The sequence below is a fragment of the Cheilinus undulatus genome, linkage group 6 (assembly GCF_018320785.1).
Source record: "Cheilinus undulatus linkage group 6, ASM1832078v1, whole genome shotgun sequence".
NCBI classification, from domain to species: Eukaryota; Metazoa; Chordata; class Actinopteri; order Labriformes; family Labridae; genus Cheilinus; species Cheilinus undulatus.
Genome location: NC_054870.1, coordinates 38,189,346 through 38,206,599, shown reverse-complemented (window position 1 = coordinate 38,206,599; position 17,254 = coordinate 38,189,346). Strand labels below are relative to the sequence as shown.

At 39.3% G+C, this 17,254-nt stretch overlaps 1 protein-coding gene across 2 annotated transcripts; it reads left to right on the top strand.

Moving 5' to 3' along the window:
* The first annotated feature begins 262 nt into the window (after positions 1 to 262).
* washc2c (WASH complex subunit 2C) lies at positions 263 to 17,153 on the top strand. 2 transcript variants are annotated; one of them, XM_041789680.1, is made up of 31 exons: positions 263 to 397; positions 1,424 to 1,567; positions 2,520 to 2,684; positions 2,807 to 2,875; positions 3,032 to 3,205; positions 3,333 to 3,426; positions 3,511 to 3,572; positions 3,670 to 3,726; positions 3,811 to 3,909; positions 3,998 to 4,082; positions 4,247 to 4,306; positions 4,394 to 4,515; positions 5,717 to 5,807; positions 6,886 to 6,939; positions 7,027 to 7,200; positions 7,389 to 7,543; positions 7,638 to 7,748; positions 8,290 to 8,382; positions 8,467 to 8,568; positions 8,670 to 8,780; positions 9,947 to 10,116; positions 10,242 to 10,359; positions 10,617 to 11,045; positions 11,512 to 11,640; positions 12,040 to 12,141; positions 12,272 to 12,346; positions 12,616 to 12,675; positions 13,160 to 13,387; positions 15,385 to 16,059; positions 16,141 to 16,312; positions 16,414 to 17,153. In XM_041789680.1, exons 2-31 carry the CDS (start codon positions 1,424 to 1,426, stop codon positions 16,557 to 16,559), a joined length of 4,326 nt encoding a protein of 1,441 aa, XP_041645614.1. In that variant the 5' UTR covers positions 263 to 397; the 3' UTR covers positions 16,560 to 17,153. The 2 variants fall into 2 exon arrangements, with proteins under 2 accessions (XP_041645614.1, XP_041645615.1); XM_041789681.1 differs by lacking the exon at positions 12,616 to 12,675.
* Positions 17,154 to 17,254: the final 101 nt, after the last annotated feature.

The window sequence follows — 17,254 nt, the reverse complement described above, 5'->3', positions numbered from 1 at the left end:
ATCAATAAAAGGGTAAACATCCAAGTGAGTGAATACTTTTTATAGGCACTGTATGTCCGAATTTCTATTGCTAAATCTACACAAAGTCACTATTAGACAAGCTCATTTTAAAGACAGAGATCTGTAGTCGCTACAGGGTACTGTGTAAATTCAGGTATTCGCCGTTTATTCTTTCTCTGTAGTTATTTGCTCCGAGTGTTGATTTGTTGCACTCCGCCCCACTTTCACACGGTTGCTAGGCAATGGTAGTCAGGTGACTGTCTGCAGACAGAACATGGCTGACCTGTCAGAAGACCAATGAGGGAAAGGCCAAATTTAGCATAATCGATCTTATTTTTTTACGCCGTACTGACCACCGTTGAACGTCGTGGACAGCATTTGACCAGAGGCATTCAAGGTAAGACTGAGAGCGCTTAAATGATCCTTAATTCAGTTCTCTGTGTTGTTCGCTCCAGCTGGAGCTAACGTTGGAGTCAGCTAAGCTAAGTGAAACTAGCTTGCTGCTAGCCAAACAGTCCCCGCTTTCTCCTGCAGAAGTCTTATGAATATGAAAGGAGGAAATAGGATTTAGGTAACTTTTTGTCGCCACAGCAAGTTCCGTTCTTTCCTCAGTTTTGTAACGGCATTGCCAAAGCAAACGCTTGCTGAGTCTTAAGTGTTTAAACGACCAACTAGTTAATGTAAAGGTAACGTTACAAACAGATGAATTTATCTTGAGGTATTTCGGTGATTTGAAGACCTACGTCAGCGAGCAGTCAGACACAGAGACCCCCCCCCAAACAGAGAATCAGAGGATCAACATTCGGCCTGTTATTGTTATCTACATCTTTTGTTGTTGGTCTGCTGGTGTAAGCTCTGGTACTGCAGACATAACATGCACTCATCTCTGAAACATTTGTGTACATGATTGTAGTGCCTAACAAAGAGTTGAATTAAACCTTTGCACAGGCAGCAGCCATTCTCATTGATTGTTTATTGAGTGGGAGGCATCGGCCATGATTTATTATAGACTCTCTGATAGCCCTGATTCTGTGGGGAAATGCCAAAGTCCTGTTGCAAACCTATCTTGTTGACAGCTATTGTTCTTGTTTTGTTGGAGCTAGATAATGTGCCAAGACAGTCATCAGAGAATGCTTTTAGCTTTATATTTAAGGCAAAGTTTTATATGTAGTTTTTAAAATGAAATAAGTGCTTGTGGTGAATACATTAAGAGAGAGGCTGATAGTCTTTGTAGCAGCTCTGATTTCTAGATGATCTGATCACTGTAATCTGTGGTTTATTGTTTGGTAATAACATGAAATTGTGTGCAACACAGCTCCATATACCCACCCACATATATTGTGTAAGCTTGATATATTTGATGCGTCTAAAAGCTTCTTCTGAATAGTTGACTTCATTAGTAACAATAAGTATCTGATTACAGATGAGTGAGTTTCCAGAGGGAATAGCAAATGGCCCTAGCAGGGGTAAACAGTCACAGAAGGATGCCCAAATCTGGGAGAGGCCGTGGACTCTTGAAGAGATGCGGCAGAACAGTGCCAACTGGTCCCTGGCTGCTGATGCAGGGGTAAGCAAGAAACCTTTCCAATATTGTGCATCCCCAATAACCAACATCTTCTTAAAATTTGTTTATTGCTTTAAAATCTTACAATTAAAGTGAACTGAAGTTTCTTCTGCTTTAATATATGAATGTAACTAGCAAGAAACTATGGATGCACTGAAATCATCAGCACAGTTTTATTTTATCGGCAGCAGATAATGGTCTTAAAAGCAAAATATTGGTATAAGCAGATATGACAAATTCTGCTGATACAGCAGATAATATCAGCCATTGATATCAGCAGAGTGTACAAATGTGGAGTTTTAAGGAGAACCAACAGACCTACATCAGCTTAAGTTTTTTTCTTTTGTTATCCTCATTCCTGTTTTCCAAAGACTGAAGTTTTGGTCTGAACTACAGCTAGTTAAATTTCTTTTACTCTTGTAAAGAGTGTGTTTTTGTGTTACTCAGGATTATCTCAGGGAGCCAACTGACCTACAAACCTGTTGTTAAATCATGGGAATTAATTTTAATTTGGAAGTGTAAGTGCCACAAAAGGTCCGGGGTAGGGTAAGTTCAGGGTAGATTTGTTTTGCAGCCAGCAAGACATTATGACGTTTTTATTTTGTGCTCTACGGAGCTCATTGTAGGTAGGTAGGTGTTCACAGTGCCTTTTGTAGCTCTCAAAAAGGCAGATGAAGCTTGGTTTCATTGTTACTGTTGAAATACATTTTGAACATAATGTACATGTGATTCAAAGAAGGTATTTTATGACCGAAAAAGAAACCATCTATCATTGATGGTGAAATCAAATTGTTGCCTTTTTGTATGTTTGTTTCAAAAACAATATTGTGTCACAGTAGGGGAACAGATCAGTTCTAGTGCAGGACTAACTTCCAGTACATCTGGTATTGGCAAAATCGAATATTTTCCATCCATTCTAAAAACCTGTGACTGCTTTGTTTTTCGTTCTTTGCAGCTCTTCCTCTTCCTCCAAGACTTCTCCCAGAGAATGCTGTCAAAGACTCATGAGATAGAAAAGCAGATGGACAGTCTGATCCGGGACACCAAGGCCACTGACAGCTGCCTGCACTCTGTCTTTAACGACTTCCTCATGTTGTCCAATACACAGTTTATAGAAAATGTAATGTTTGAACGTTTTTGTTCCTCTTCACTGTGTCTGTTGTGTTTTCACTGTGATGGTTTAGCATAGTTGATCATAGATAACTAATCTTCTATGATCGTATTACTTGTGTTCTTTTCCAGAGAGTATATGATGAAGAGGTAGAGGAGACTGTTTCCAAGGCAGAAGCTTTTGAGAAGCAGCCTGAGCAGGTACAAAAAAGTCATCCAATACTGTCATGGATGACAACTTTAATTCTTTCAACACTGTATAATGCTTTAAAGAGTGATTATAATCTGACCCTGTTTGTAGAATCTACAAGTGTTGCATCACCTCTTTTAACGTCTGTCACATGTTCCCCTTTTTAGGAGAAGACTCGAGAGCAGAAAGAGGCAGAGTTGATACCAAAGATGCAGGAAGCTGTAAACTACGGCCTAAGTGTGTTAGAGTCAGCTTTCGAGCATCTGGACATAAAAGCAGGAAACTCTGACTCAGAGGACGAGGACCTCACTGACAGAGTGGAGGCAATCCTCGAGCCCAAGGTGTGCTCTTTATCATGAAGAAGTACTAAAGAATTATCACCAACAACCCAAATATGCATGCCATGATGAGCTTTTGCAGTACTATACTTCACCCTTTGTGTTTGCTTTTGCCCCTTTTTTTTTTTAGGATCTTTACGTAGACAGGCCTCTTCCATATTTGATTGGCTCCCAGGCTTTCATGGAGCAAGAGGATGTAGGACTTGGTGACCTCTCAAGTGATGGTATGATAGTCATGGCCCTTTCCTAAGGCACTGATACATCATAGTTTAACTTCTTCTTCACATATATGTATGCTTATCTTTCAGAGATGTCAGTCGACAGTGACAGAGACAGTGTGATTGAGAGTGAAGAAGGAAAAGAAGCAGTGGTAAGAATGTTTTTCCTTTGTTTTCACTGTTTTTTAAGTTTTTAAATAAGCCTACCTAAAATGCAAGTGTTAATGTAATTATGTATTTTGTTAACAGCAATCAGATGATGACTTTATTCAGGAGGAAGATGAAGATCACAATAATTTCAAGAAGGTAGGCTGGCTGCTCACCCAACATCATATAAAACAGTTCTATGCCCAGTATTAAAGTTTTCTAATCTTCCTTCACACCCTTCAGAAGTCGTCTATGTTGAGTTATGACGATGATGAAGAGGAGGACGACGAGGATTCAGACATATTTGGAGACTCAGACCAAGACGATGACGGGGACTCAAAGGTAAAACATTTCTTGTATAGTTATGTGATAAAACTCTTTATAGAAGTTGCTCCCCCCTACAGTGAAGTCATTTTCCTCTCATATTCAGAACACAGGCCCGTCATCTTTTGCTGATGAGCTGGCAGCTAGAATCAAAGGCGAACCGATTAAAAAACCAGAGGGAGATCGCGCATGTGAGTCACAGGCACTATCAACAATGGGTTGCATATCATCTCATTTTTAATTTCTGTCACTTATTGTTTGACCTTCACTCTTCACGAAAGTTTACATTTAGACGGATTTTTGTATTGAGTGCCATTTTGCATGTGCATGCTTATGGTTTTGTGTTTCTTAAAAGCAATTACATCTAAGAAGAAGACTAAAAGCAGGAAGGAAATAAAGCCTGTTAAGCCTCAGGGTAGGACTTTCATCCATTGTCATTATTAAGCCGCGCTTTGTTTTCCTGCCTGCTGTTTAAAACTGTTCATTTCCATTGAAACAACAGCTGAAGAGGACAGTGATGACATATTTAAGCCACCAAAGATGGATGAAGATGACCTGTCGCCATTTGGTGGGAAAAGTGGCCTCTTTAGTGGAGGAAGGGGTCTGTTTGATGACGATGATGAGGTACAATACTCTATTTCCAAAGTGTGTTATTTTTAGATAACATGAAATGATCCTTAATTGATCAAGAAGAGAGCTTTCAGGTATTCCAATAACACAAAGACATGAAACAAGATAGAAGGAACATAGAAAAAGAATGTATTATTCTTCTTAAAAAGGAACAGACATCTAACATAGAAAGTGAATGACACAGGACAACCAGGGAACTCCCTACAGTAAATGACAACTGAATCGAAAGCTGATTATATAAAGTGACATGATGTGATTGGTACCAGCAAGTTATATAAACAGCAGTGTAACAGCAACATTTTGGCACAGTATAGTATTGGAAGTTAATAAATAAACTTTATTTATATAGCACTTTTCACAGACAAAAGCACTATTTGCACAGGATTAGTATTACCTGGGGACTGCTGATAATTTGAGAATGACAACCTGTCATCAGTATTTACTTCGGCGCATCCGAAGTCTGTACTGTACTACAACTTACAGACATTTCTGAAGGAAAACATGAAGGTGCTTCATAACAGCAGCAATGAAACCACACTGTGAATCTTTATTTCTAAAGTTTATACAGAAAGTGCAATATCATACACAAGTTTTGGAGGTGACGTTGTGTTCATGTAGCATATCCTACTCATACTGTCAACCAGAGTTTACAATCGATAACATTGGTCAAAGTTTTGATGAATGCGCAGCTGGATCAGAAAAAGCTGCATGAATGGTAAAAAACACAGAAATACCACCCTAAATTACAGAGATGTGATTCGCACGGGATTAGTGTTACCTGTGGACCTATGTGTGTGCTGAAATACAGTAGGTAGTTTAGACTGGAATTTTCACTCCTTAAATTACAGACATGGTCAATTTGCACGGGATTAAAAACACAGATACCCTGTGAAATCATTACAAATTACCAGAGGCCCCTAGGTGATACTAATCCAGTGCGAGTAGGGCAGGGTTAATTACAGTATTTGCATTAATCCTGTAGAATGATATGGAGGAGTAAATGTAATAGGAAACACCTATATATACCTATATATAAGGGTTAATGTTCAGAAATGATACATGATCAAGTAGGATATTGTTTATTATTTAACAGATTTGTGTCATTAGTAGTTTAATTTAGTTCATCTACATTAGAGGAACTCATGGCTGCAGCCTTTATTTGACTTTTGCTGTTTGACTGTGTTCTTCCTTCCAGGGTGATCTTTTCTCTGAGGCACCAAAACCTCCTGTAACTGAAGAGAAAAAAGCCCAAAATGAAAACACTAAAACCCCAAGTCAGGCTCCGGGTAAGACAGAATTTCTAGGCTAATATATGTACTGTAAAATACAGTTTATTAGATGCCACTTGTTCTTGGGGTTCAGCTCACAGCTGGAAGGTTCCCAGTTAAAATTGGAACCTTCTGAACTGGTTCCATTCTGTGTGCCGTTTGCATGCATGGGTTCTCTCTGGGTATTCCACCTTCCTCTCATAGCACAAAGACATACTTGTTAGGTTAATTAGTGACTTTAACTAGCACATAAGTGTGAGTGTGAGCATGACTGCTTTATTGTCTCTGCATGTCAGCCCTGTGATTAACCAGTCCAGGGTCTGTGTTTGACCAGTGACCAGTCCAGGGTCTTTGTTTGACCGGTTATCAGTCCAGTGTCCTGTCTCTCGCTCAGTGTCAGCTGTGTTTGGCCCAAACCTCCTGCAACTTCAAAACAGGATGAGTAGTATAGAAAATGGATGGTTGGATGATCTTTGGGCCCCCCCAGGAAGAAAACTGCCTTCCTGTGGGATGATTTCAGTCGTGTTTTGCAAAGTCTGCAGAGCAAACTGTGAGTTTAGGCTCATGCTAGCAGCTGGTTCAATAGTTAAGCTCTCACTCTATGGTAATAGTTGTGAATTACGGACCTACAGTCCATGAGTGGATCTGCTCACATCCTTTGGTCACTTGTTTTATCAAACTGGTACTCCACAAGGTTTGTTTATTTAACAGTGTACCACTGTTTTTAATCAATTATTATGTCCTAATGAGCGAGAAAAGATGTTAAAAAGTGGCACTGCTAGCCTGATCTGCATTGCTATGCATCCCAGCATATTTTGGGCTGTGAAGCAGCCGTTTTCAGTGCACAGTGAATGGGAGTGAGTATTCAACAGCATCGGGTTGCATGCAGTGACTTTGATGGCTGCACTTTTGGTAATGACAGTGCATGTGTTAGTATTTTATCCTTGTATATTGGTCACACCTATAGATGGCATACATGCTAACATTTTAGATGAAGATAAATGTATTAAAATGTGTCTAATCCACTGGATTTTACTGTAATAACTTAAATACCTGAAGTAGCTCCAAAGCCTTTTTTTTGTCTTTTTCATCCAAGAATCTGACAAACCTGCAAAGAAGATTCCAGCAGGTGCCGTTTCAATATTCCCAGGTAGTGCCTTTTACTTGCATGAAAGCTTATGCAACTTTGTTGCCCTTCTATTCACCCTAACTAAACCTTGTTACTTTGTTTCCTTAGATAACAACCTGTTTAGTTCGGTAAACAACTCAGATTCAGTGGAGAGCAAGGAAAATGGAACCACTCCTAAATCGGCTCCTACAGCAGCTGGTGTCGGAGGGGGGCTATTTGATGATGAAGAGGATGAGGATGATGACTTCTTCAGTGGTAAAAGCCTGAAGAAACCAGAAACTGGTAAGTGTCTGAGACTTGGTACTATGGTTTTGCTGTAGTCCAAGCCCTCACTTTGAGTTGATCATGGGTTGATTTCATGGGTTTGGTGTCGAAACAAATATCAAATTCTTTGGAATTTTTAATTTTATTGAAGTTTAAAAATCCTCTACCTTGGCATCCTGTGTTGATATTTTTTTCTTTCTTTTCAGCTGTACAGGAAAAAACAAAACCCAAGAAAGCTATAGACCTTTTCGATGAAGATGATGAAGATGAGGACATATTCAGTGAAAAAACCAGTATGCCAGCCCCAGTTCAAAACAAGAAGGAATCAGTGGAAGAGCCGGTTAAACATCCTGATAAAAAGGTAGATCAATACATATGAATAGATCTTTGATTAGCATATCCACACATAGGTATTTGTGATCTGTGAAAGATGGTTTTACTGTTTCCATGTTCAGCTGCCAGCTGGAGCCATCTCCATGTTCGGTCCTGGGACTAAAAACTTACTCACTGAGGGCCTGAAAAAGCGCCAGCAGTCAACCAGCGAGGAATCTGAGAAATCTGAGGAGGTCTGAATAGAGCATTGTCCAGCACTATTCTCCACACAAAATCACATTTGTTGTGTTTTGACAAGCTAAATTGCAGGTTTTTCCACTAAAAAGAATCTGTTAAGCTTTAATAACCACAGTGTGAACTGGCTGTATGGACTATATTGATTGAAGATTTTGCTCTGCCCTGCTATAAATGGTTGCAGGCCACAGCGTGCTTTTTATTCTTTATTTACACAGTTATACCAGCCTACTTTTTCTTTCATGGTTCTATGCTGAGTCAAAAGCTCATTTTTGAGGCAAGGGTGCCTTTTCATGAACTGACCTAGCTGCAGATAGTATATTGATGTTTGCTCAGAGTGCTATATTGGAGAGCAGTCTGAGAAAATACCAAATTCGATTTAGTTTTGAGAGAGCCGCTGGCCTTTACTTCTCTTGACACAATCAATTCCCTTTGCTCTCTGCCAGTAGTGTCTTTCAAAACTAAAAACCCCATACTTTGTAAAAGGAACTCTAATTTATAAAGGCTTTTTAAATTTAGTTTTCATTATGTGTATTTTAGAACGGGGCTCCTCCAGATGTTGGCAAGGCTGCTGTCAAGTCCACTCAGAAACCTCAGACCAGAGGCCTTTTCTCCGATGATGAAGACACACTGGTAAGGCCATCATCATCACACTAAAACAGGGACTGATAAAGTATCTGTTATTTTAATTTAACTTTGTGCATTTGCCTCCTGTAGGGTTTTCCAGCCATCCCCAAGAGCCAGTCAAAGCCTGAACCTACAAACCAGAGCAAAACCAGCAAGGCTCCTTTGTCGTTGTTTGATGACGAGGAGGAGGAGGTGCAACAATATCATAATGTTTAAATTTCCTATATTTACAAAACTAAATTGTGCTGAATTAGGACCCCTGCATTACAATAATTTGTTTCTTCACTTTGCAGGATCTATTTGCATCTGCAGCTAAATCTAAACCAAAATCCAGTCAAGCTAAAGCCTCCACACCACAGCCCAAAAAGGCTGTGTCCAGTTCCCTCTTCAGTGATGACGATGAGGTATGCAAGAAGACATACAGTGCCTATAGAAAGAATTCACCTCCTTGGATGTTTTACCCTTTTATTGATTTTATAAAAAAAAAAAATCAAAGTGAACATAGATATTTACAGGTGAACAAAAATTGTCGATGTGATTGCACAAATTTTCACTCCCTTTAAAGTGATTGACCAAATTCAACAGAGGTCCAACCAATTGTTGCTATTAGTCTCACAATTGGTAAAATGGGGATCACTTGAGTGTCGTGAATGTGTCTCGAGTGGTTGTAGTATGAAGGCTTGTGTCCGGAAGGTCCAGTGACTGGTTAATCAATATTCCTGGCTACCATTAAACCTTGAAGGCAAAAGAACAATCCGAGAAACTCAGAGAAAAGGTTGTTGAAAAGTACGTAAAGCACACTTTACATCACCACAAATACCATCCCCACTGTGAAACACGGTGGTGGCATCATCATGCTGTGGGTACACTTTTCAGCAGCCAGCCCTCTGGCCTTAATAAGGCAGCTTATAATGATAGAGGGTAAGTGATTGTGGCAAAATTTAGGACAATTCTGGAGGACAGTTTTATTCAGTCTGCAAGAAAACTTCAGCTTGGGAGAAGTTTTCAGTTCTTCAGAAAGACAAGGAGCCAAAGCAGCAAAAGCTATACAGAAATGTTTTAAAGGGTCAAAGGGTCAAAGCCAAGATCTCAATCTGATAGAGAATTTGTGGTTGCACTTAAAAAGGGCTATTAACACCTGATCCCCATGCAACCTAACAGAGCTTGAGCAGTTTTGTAAAGAAGAATTGAGTAAAATTGCAGTGTCCAGATGTGCAAGCCTGATTGAGACCTATCCACACAGACTCAGTGCTGTGATTGAAGCTGAAGATGCATCAACTAAATACTGGCTTCACAGGGGTAAAACATATGCAGCTGCTCATTTTACATTCCATATTTTTATCTAAATGGCATTTATTTATGGAAATTTGTTTTCAATTACACATAGAGATTTTTCTGTTTTTTTTTTTGTCAAAAAAGCCAAATTTTATCGACCATGATGAATTTTTAAAATCAATAATAGGATAAAACATCCAAGGGGGACACTGTATTATGCAACTGCTTCTTAATATAGAAGTATTAAGAAGAACAGTCTTTTTACACAATGCTTTCCTCATCATTTGAATGCCAGGACCAGTGGCTAAGCTCTAAAAGTAGTCCTGAGAAGCCCGAGGCCAAAGCAGGAGGAATGAAGCCAAGCGCTAGCGCCCCCTCCAGCCTCCCCAGTGCCAAAATGTCTCACAAAAGTAGCCTGTTTGATGATGACGAAGATGATCTGTTTGCCCCAACTAAAGAGTCCAGGTTTCTACCTTTTAATACTTAAGGAAGAAGTCCTTTCATCATGATTTACAGCTTAAGGTAAACTTTTTCCCAAGATTGTGCTGCCCTGAATTCCTGTCCACCCTCTTGCTCTTTTCTTCATACAGTCAGAAGAAGCCACAGAGAGTTGCTCTCTTGTTTGAAGATGAAGGCGATGAAGACAAAGAATCTCTCTTTAGCATCAAACCTGCCGTCAACACAAACAATGCAGCCCCAGCCTCTAAAGTGAGTGTGCTCACTTATTTATTGTATTTTGCTTTTATTGTTAAAAGAGATGCTGTGAGCTTTGAAGAAGTTTTTTAACCTCAGCTGGCCAGAGTATTGTCTGAAAATTATTTTGATCCTTAAATCACACAAAAATAAGCAACTTACGCATGCTCAATACATTTGTTACAGAATTTCTGCATACAAAATACATTGATTTATTAAATTTGCATAATTGTCAAGTCTTGATTTGATAATTTAATGCCTGTATCTTTCAGACACCAGCTGTGGCCTCTCAGCCGTCCTCCCTGATGGAGAAATCAGAGGAGGTTTTGGTGTCTAGCATAGAAAACAAGCCTTCAGAGGAGGAGAAACCAGCAGCGAAGACTCCTGAGCCGCTTGCCCCATCCTCGCCCTCACCACAGAGTAGTGAAAGTAAAAAGAAACCTCCTGGAGCCGTCAGTCTTTTTGGTGGAATTGATATTTTTGCAAGCAAGCCGAGTAAGAGCCCATTGGATGAAAATGACCAGGAAGACAGCATCCTCACTAAAGAAAGCCCACCTTTAGCTGTAAAGAAAGAGGAGAAGAAGGAGGAAAAAGTCAAAACAAACACTGTCAGTCTATTTGATGATGAGGAAGAGGATGATTCTGACTGGAATGATTCGATTTTCACACCCAGTAAACCCACAACAAAAAACACACAAAAGGTTTGTATAATTTAATGTTGACAGTATTTTTGGTATTTTTGATACAGCGTGTTCCAAAATGATTCCATCTCCACAAGTTCAATAAAAACTGGTATCAAAAAGCACAGCTTTTAAAAGAAAAGATCTTAAGACATTTTTTAACAAAAGCTGCTGCCAGCAAGACAAATCACTTTCTTAATTGCACAAATACAGGGGAGTGATAATAGATTAAAAACACGTCTTAACATTTAGTGCCAAGGACTTCTACTTTTTGTTGGCATGGTATTGGAGCAGGATTAGGTCTAATTTGATGTTTACCAGAATCATATCAAAGTTTAACATATTTTTTTGACAACCTGTGTACATATGTTCTACAATCAGCCTCTGGTCTGTAGAGTAGTGTGAAGTGTATAGAACTGATTTAGTTTCATTACGACACTGTTTCTCCAGCAGTTCAAGCTTTAAATTTTAATATTGTCCTTCCCAGCCTACAGAAGAGCGACCAAAAACAAAGAGCACAGGTGTGTTCCAGGATGAGGAGTTGCTGTTCAGTCAAACACAGCAGAAAGACAACGACCCAGATGTTGACCTCTTTGCCACCTCAGGAAAAGCTCCAGTCAGTGAATCAGACTTTTCTTCTCTGTTTTTTTTGCACAGAGGATAGAGGGATAAAACTGTTACATTCTATTGCATAAACTCTGGGTATGTTCATGTTTTTAATAGTTATGGTTTCATGTTGGGGCTGCTCTCAACAACCCAGAGTAAACTCTGACAAGATAATGTGTAAGACCATCAGATAATCAGGCCTCTCCTGATTTTGGATGGGGGGTCAAGCCCAAAATCAGAACAGTTGTGTTGTAGGGTGTACCCAGCTTTGTTTACATCTTTCCTTGACCTTCTTAAAAATTTTAATTGAACTCATGGAGGGGATAGGAGTGTAGGGAAGGACTTTGGGTGTAAGATTTTTTCAAATGGATCCTGTATGTTCCTATAATTTGACTGTGTTTCTCTTTAGACTTCCAAGCTGAGCTCAGTGAAGCCGGCAGCTCAGAGTCTGTTTGCAGATGACGATGAGGATGACCTCTTTGGCTCTGTCAAGCCCAAAGCCCCCCCTCCGGTAAACATTTAATTATTTTTGCAGTGATTTAGAGTTAAGCTGGAGTCCTGCGTAACTCAGCCTAGAATTTTAGGTCAGTTGGAAAACTTTTATCCCTCTCTTGTTTCCTTTTTTTTCTTTGTAATCCCAGAAAGTAGCTGAGAAGCCAAGTAAACCGAATGACAAAGCACCACTAGCAAGTCCAGAATCTGTAGCAGAGATTAAGGTGAGTTCATTTCAAGCATGTGTTATAGCTGCAGTTCTGACATGCTTTTTTTGCATTTGCATTTGGAGATATGGACATAAGCACCCAATGTGGCTGTGTAGTTTTCTATTTAGGGTTTGTTTTGCTTGTATTCCCTTTTTCATTTACTCTTTAATAAATGTATGTACCTCATGAGTTAAAACCTGTTGAAGATATTGATGTTCCCATCAAAACTAGAAGAAATGCTTTCACTGTGACATTCTGAACCCTGCTGTAATCTGACCACACAGAAACCTGCACCAAGTGTTGTAAAACCTAAAGATTCCTCATCAAGGATTGGGAAACTTCAAGTAATAATTTTTTGTTTCTTTAAATGAGAATTCTTAATTTTCCATTTTTCATTCTTCATTTCTCTTGTGGAAGGATTTTTCTGTTTTTCTTGAAATGGTTTCTTCTCTTTGGGCTTTTTCATATTTCAGCCTAAAAGCTTGGCTTTGACACAGCCGCATGAATACTGAAATGGAGATACCATCATTTTGTTTGATTTTTTTCCATACTGGGAGAACTTGCTCACTTCATCTCAGTTTCATAAGAACTATAACTGCATCTTGCTCTTGCCTCATTTCCATCCACAGTCCTGGCTTTATTTCCCTCTGAATGATCTGCTGCTTGGAACCACTCTAAGAAAGAGAGAAGCTGTCTATGTGCTGTTTCAAGGCTTTCAAATTTATATATGCTTTATTCTTTAAAAAAAAAAAAAAAAAGTTTAGATACTCTTTCAGCAATGCTCAGGATCTCTGCTGTCTTTTATTCAGTATCTCATCTTATACTCAGGCCAATCTGATGATCAACCCTGCCGCGTTGCTGCCTGGTGCTGTCCCCACTTTGCCAGGGGCTGTGAGTGCTTTCCCTGGCATGGGCCCCAGTTCTTCCTCTGGGGTCTCCAGCTCCAGCCTGAGTCCGAGCCCTGTCACAACTCCCGTTGGAGCCCAGGCAGGGAATGAGGCAGCAGTAAGCTTTGATTCCCCAGTCCAGACTACAACACTGCAGAGTGCACAGAAGGTGGGCTTTGGTCTCAGAATATTGTGTCTCTCGTTTAGAGTTGCATTTGCTTCAGCCATAGCTTTGATTTCTAATGTAATATCCCTGAAAATGAGTTCTAACGAGATTCAACTACTCTAAACTCTATTCATGCTGTTGAATAGTACAAGAATTACAACAAATATGAAAAGTCTCTGCAACTTGTTCACTTTAGACTTCATTTAAAGTTAATTTTAAGTTTAAAAAATGTATTGGTTTTGATTTTGAGGGTAACGTATGTGTTGTTTGCAATCATGTGATCCAAATGTTTCACGGGGTCAGGAAGTGGGGGACAGCCATTAAGAATGAATAGGAATGGAGAAAAGTTATCGCTCAACAGCTCTAAATGGACCTGTACCCTGCAATCAGAACATCATCAGAACATCATCATCAGAACATTTCTGCATACATTGGCTATGATCCCTGCACTTTACAAAAAAGTTTTTTTTTCACAGTTTAACAGATTTATCTGGTGTGGAGGTGATCAATATCACAAATTACTCAGAGCCTTGGGGTGTCTTGTGCTGAGCCAAGAGACTAGCTAAAGTCCTTTAAGATATAAAAAAACGATCAACTGAATAAGCCTTGTGGGGTTAGTGACCAAGTAATGATGTGCCGTTCATGAACGAGTCTATGCAACATAATGGCTCTTTTATTTGAGCAATAGTAGCTAGCTCCTGTTTGAGTTCCAGTTTCCTTTCCCTCCTTCCTTTGAGATTATTTAATACAACAAGCAAGACTAGATGGGCATGAGATGAGGAAGCATTGGCAAGATCAGAGTTTAATATACTAAACAATGCAAAAACTTAGCTGAACCAAGCCAGACCACTTTGTGGAAATTAACTATCCAGGTTTTAAACAGAGGCTTTTTTTTTCATTCCTGCCTGCTGCTGTTTCTCTGTGAGTCCTTTTAAACTTTTTTGGCCTGAATATTTCACTACTTTTGGGACACAAAAGTAGCTTATGAATTAAGAATGTTTTATTTTCATTCTTTGAACAACTCAAAACATGGCCTTTTGTGTAGTGTTTCTCTATGCAGAAGTCACTTCTTGCCCTCCATTAGGAGCTAGCCACTGCTGCCTGCAATCATCTGCAAAGAACCTGTAGCTCATGAACCTTATTGTAATGATTTTATGATTACAAAATATACAAATAATGTTGTTGTATACAAATCTCTGGAAGTTCCCAAAAAATTGGGGTTTGTTACAAAATTTTAGGATTGCAAATGGCCATTTATTTCACTCCAACTTCACCTGGATTTGTCCTGCTATTTTGAATGTGTCCAGTCACCTGTAGCATTGATATGAGAAGCAAAAACTGCTACTGTCAGCTTTACTCCTACGTTCATCATTTCTGCAACACCTTTTATATTTATGTGCTGCCGTGAGACCTTTACCTCCTGTCCCACGGCAGCCGTCTGCTGCTGTGAGGTGAACATTAGCAGCCACCTCAGGGACAATTTCAGGGACAACCTTCCTGAATTATTCTTAGGCGTGCATGCTTGGAATAGGCTATTTCAGCATTGTTATTAAAGTAAAAATAAATAATTAAACCCACGATTTGGCATCCTGCTTCTTTTCCTGTGGTGCACATGGGACCTAAGAGCAGCAGAGAATGTTAATTTTTTTAAACCAAGCTTGAGACCTATGAGGCTTGCTTAATATAAGTAACTTATTCCTGTTGCCAGTGTAAATGTGATCTGTGATGTACTCTGTTCTGTGACATGTATGTGTTTAGTTTATTAAATGCTGTTTTTTATAATAACCTGTGAAGGGAACTCAGAAATACAATTAACAGACAAAATCGAATATATGTATACACTTATCGATCTGTTACCTTCTAGTCTGGTCTTTAGCACAGCTTTACATGTTTAGATGTTGAATTTTTCATCGAGAGTTGTCTTTTGTTGCATTAACTTGTATAAAAAGTCTTGTCCAATCAGATTAATTTTATTTTTTGGTTGCAAATCTGTCCTGCAGAGTCGTGCCAAAGGCCCTGCCCAGCGGAGACCCCAGTCCAGAGCTGCCAGGCAGCAAGAAGCCAAAAGGTCTGTAGTGGATGAAGAGCAGAGCCCGAGTGAAAACATTTCTGTCCCAAACCCCAGTCGGTCTGGTTTAGTCTTACCTCCACCAGTCAAGTCCAGTCCAAACCTATCTGACGCAGCTGCTCCTACAGCCTTGCCCACCGCCTCAAATTTGCAATCTTCTCTCCCTGAAACCTCCCCCAGACCCTCTGCACTGACACTGCCAGTATCCACAACTGATGGAAAGAAAGATTTAAGTAAAGAAACTCTCAAGGTGCTGCCTTCTTCTGATGAGGATGACCTGTTTGGCTCAGACAGTCTGTTTAGCATCACAAATACATCCACCACTAAACAAACTACCAAGACTTCAACACCTGCAGCCAGAAGTGATGGGGGACTGAAGAAAGATAAGGAAAAAAGCACACTCCCATCCATTTTTGACGACAACACTGACGACCTGTTCCAAAAGGTTAAACCGAAGTCAACAGCTAAGAAGGCCAAGGCCTCATCCTTCTTGGAAGAAGACGACGATGAGGACATATTTGGAGTGAGCAACAGCTCCACTCCCACATCTACAAACAGTAAAGACATCAAGAACAGCAGTACTCTCTCAAAGCAGGATATTTTCCAGGTACTTTTTAATCTTTAGTTATTATAATCTGGATTTTCTGTGCCTTCCTGTTGATTAAACAATGTTTTTTTTTTCCCTCAGGATGAAGTTACCATTGTGCCTAAGGTTGACAAGAAGCACAAAGAGAAGACGATTGATGCCAGCTTGTTTGACGACAACATTGACATTTTTGCTGACCTGACGGACTCGTTGAAGCCAAAACAGAAGTCCAAGACAAAGGGAGAGACCAAGTCAATATTTGATGATGACATGGGTAAGCAACATCCAAACACGTGCCGTGTTTGTGTCTTTTCATGCAAGTTTTTGATATTGTCTGGTAACCCCATATTTTGTCCATCTGTCTCCTATTTAAAGATGACATCTTCTCATCAAGCACCGTAAAAACAGTCACAAAGGCTCCCAGCAAATCAAAGAAGATGCCACCATCTCAGGAGAGCGTTACAGCTGCTGATTCAAGCAACATCTTTGATGATCCACTAAATGCTCTTGGTGGGAACTGATGTTTCTGAGTGGCCAGATTTGTACAATTGTGAATTGAATCTTTTGTCATTGTGGCTGAAAGATTAGAGATCGGATACACTGTTGATAGAGTATTTATTCGTATGAATTCATATAAATACTATGGCATATTTTTTGCTGATAAAGTCTCAAATGAAAATAATTCCAGTCATCTTCCAAAAGCACTTCCAAAATCATCTCTGCATCAGATCATTTTATGTAACAGTTAATGTGTACTGTTAATCTTTATTATTCATGATAGCACTTTATAAGCATACCATATGCTTAGCCTCAAAGCCTGCAGAAATTAACAGTAAATTGTTGTTTATTTTGAAAATGTTTATTGTTTGGCTTTTCCATGTTGAGATTCCATGTCTTTGGGTTTGTGCCATATCATGGTTATGAGAAATCAGTGTGTTTACCTAATGTCTTAGGCATTTTGACAATGTTTTTATTAATAGATAAGTTCATCAATTTCTTAACTTTGGCTGTGATATAAAGGAAATTCATTTTTAATAACTAAAAAGAAACATATTTTATGCTATCTGAAATGTTTGTCATTATTTTTAATTCATGTTTGTGTCTGTTGAGGCTAAAATAATGATCAGTACTTTGTGCAGGAAGTCCAATTCAAAGAAAAGGAACACAGCTTCTGCTATTCATAACACTGCATGTGTTTCGTTTTCTGATACTGAGT

Bases quoted from the DNA above. Each gene is read 5' to 3' on its own strand.
- washc2c (XM_041789680.1), top strand. From the start codon at position 1,424: ATGAGTGAGTTTCCAGAGGGAATAGCAAATGGCCCTAGCAGGGGTAAA. The intron at 8,383-8,466 runs GTAAGGCCATCA...TGCCTCCTGTAG, and splicing joins CCGATGATGAAGACACACTG to GGTTTTCCAGCCATCCCCAA. The intron at 16,313-16,413 runs GTAAGCAACATC...TCCTATTTAAAG, and splicing joins AATATTTGATGATGACATGG to ATGACATCTTCTCATCAAGC.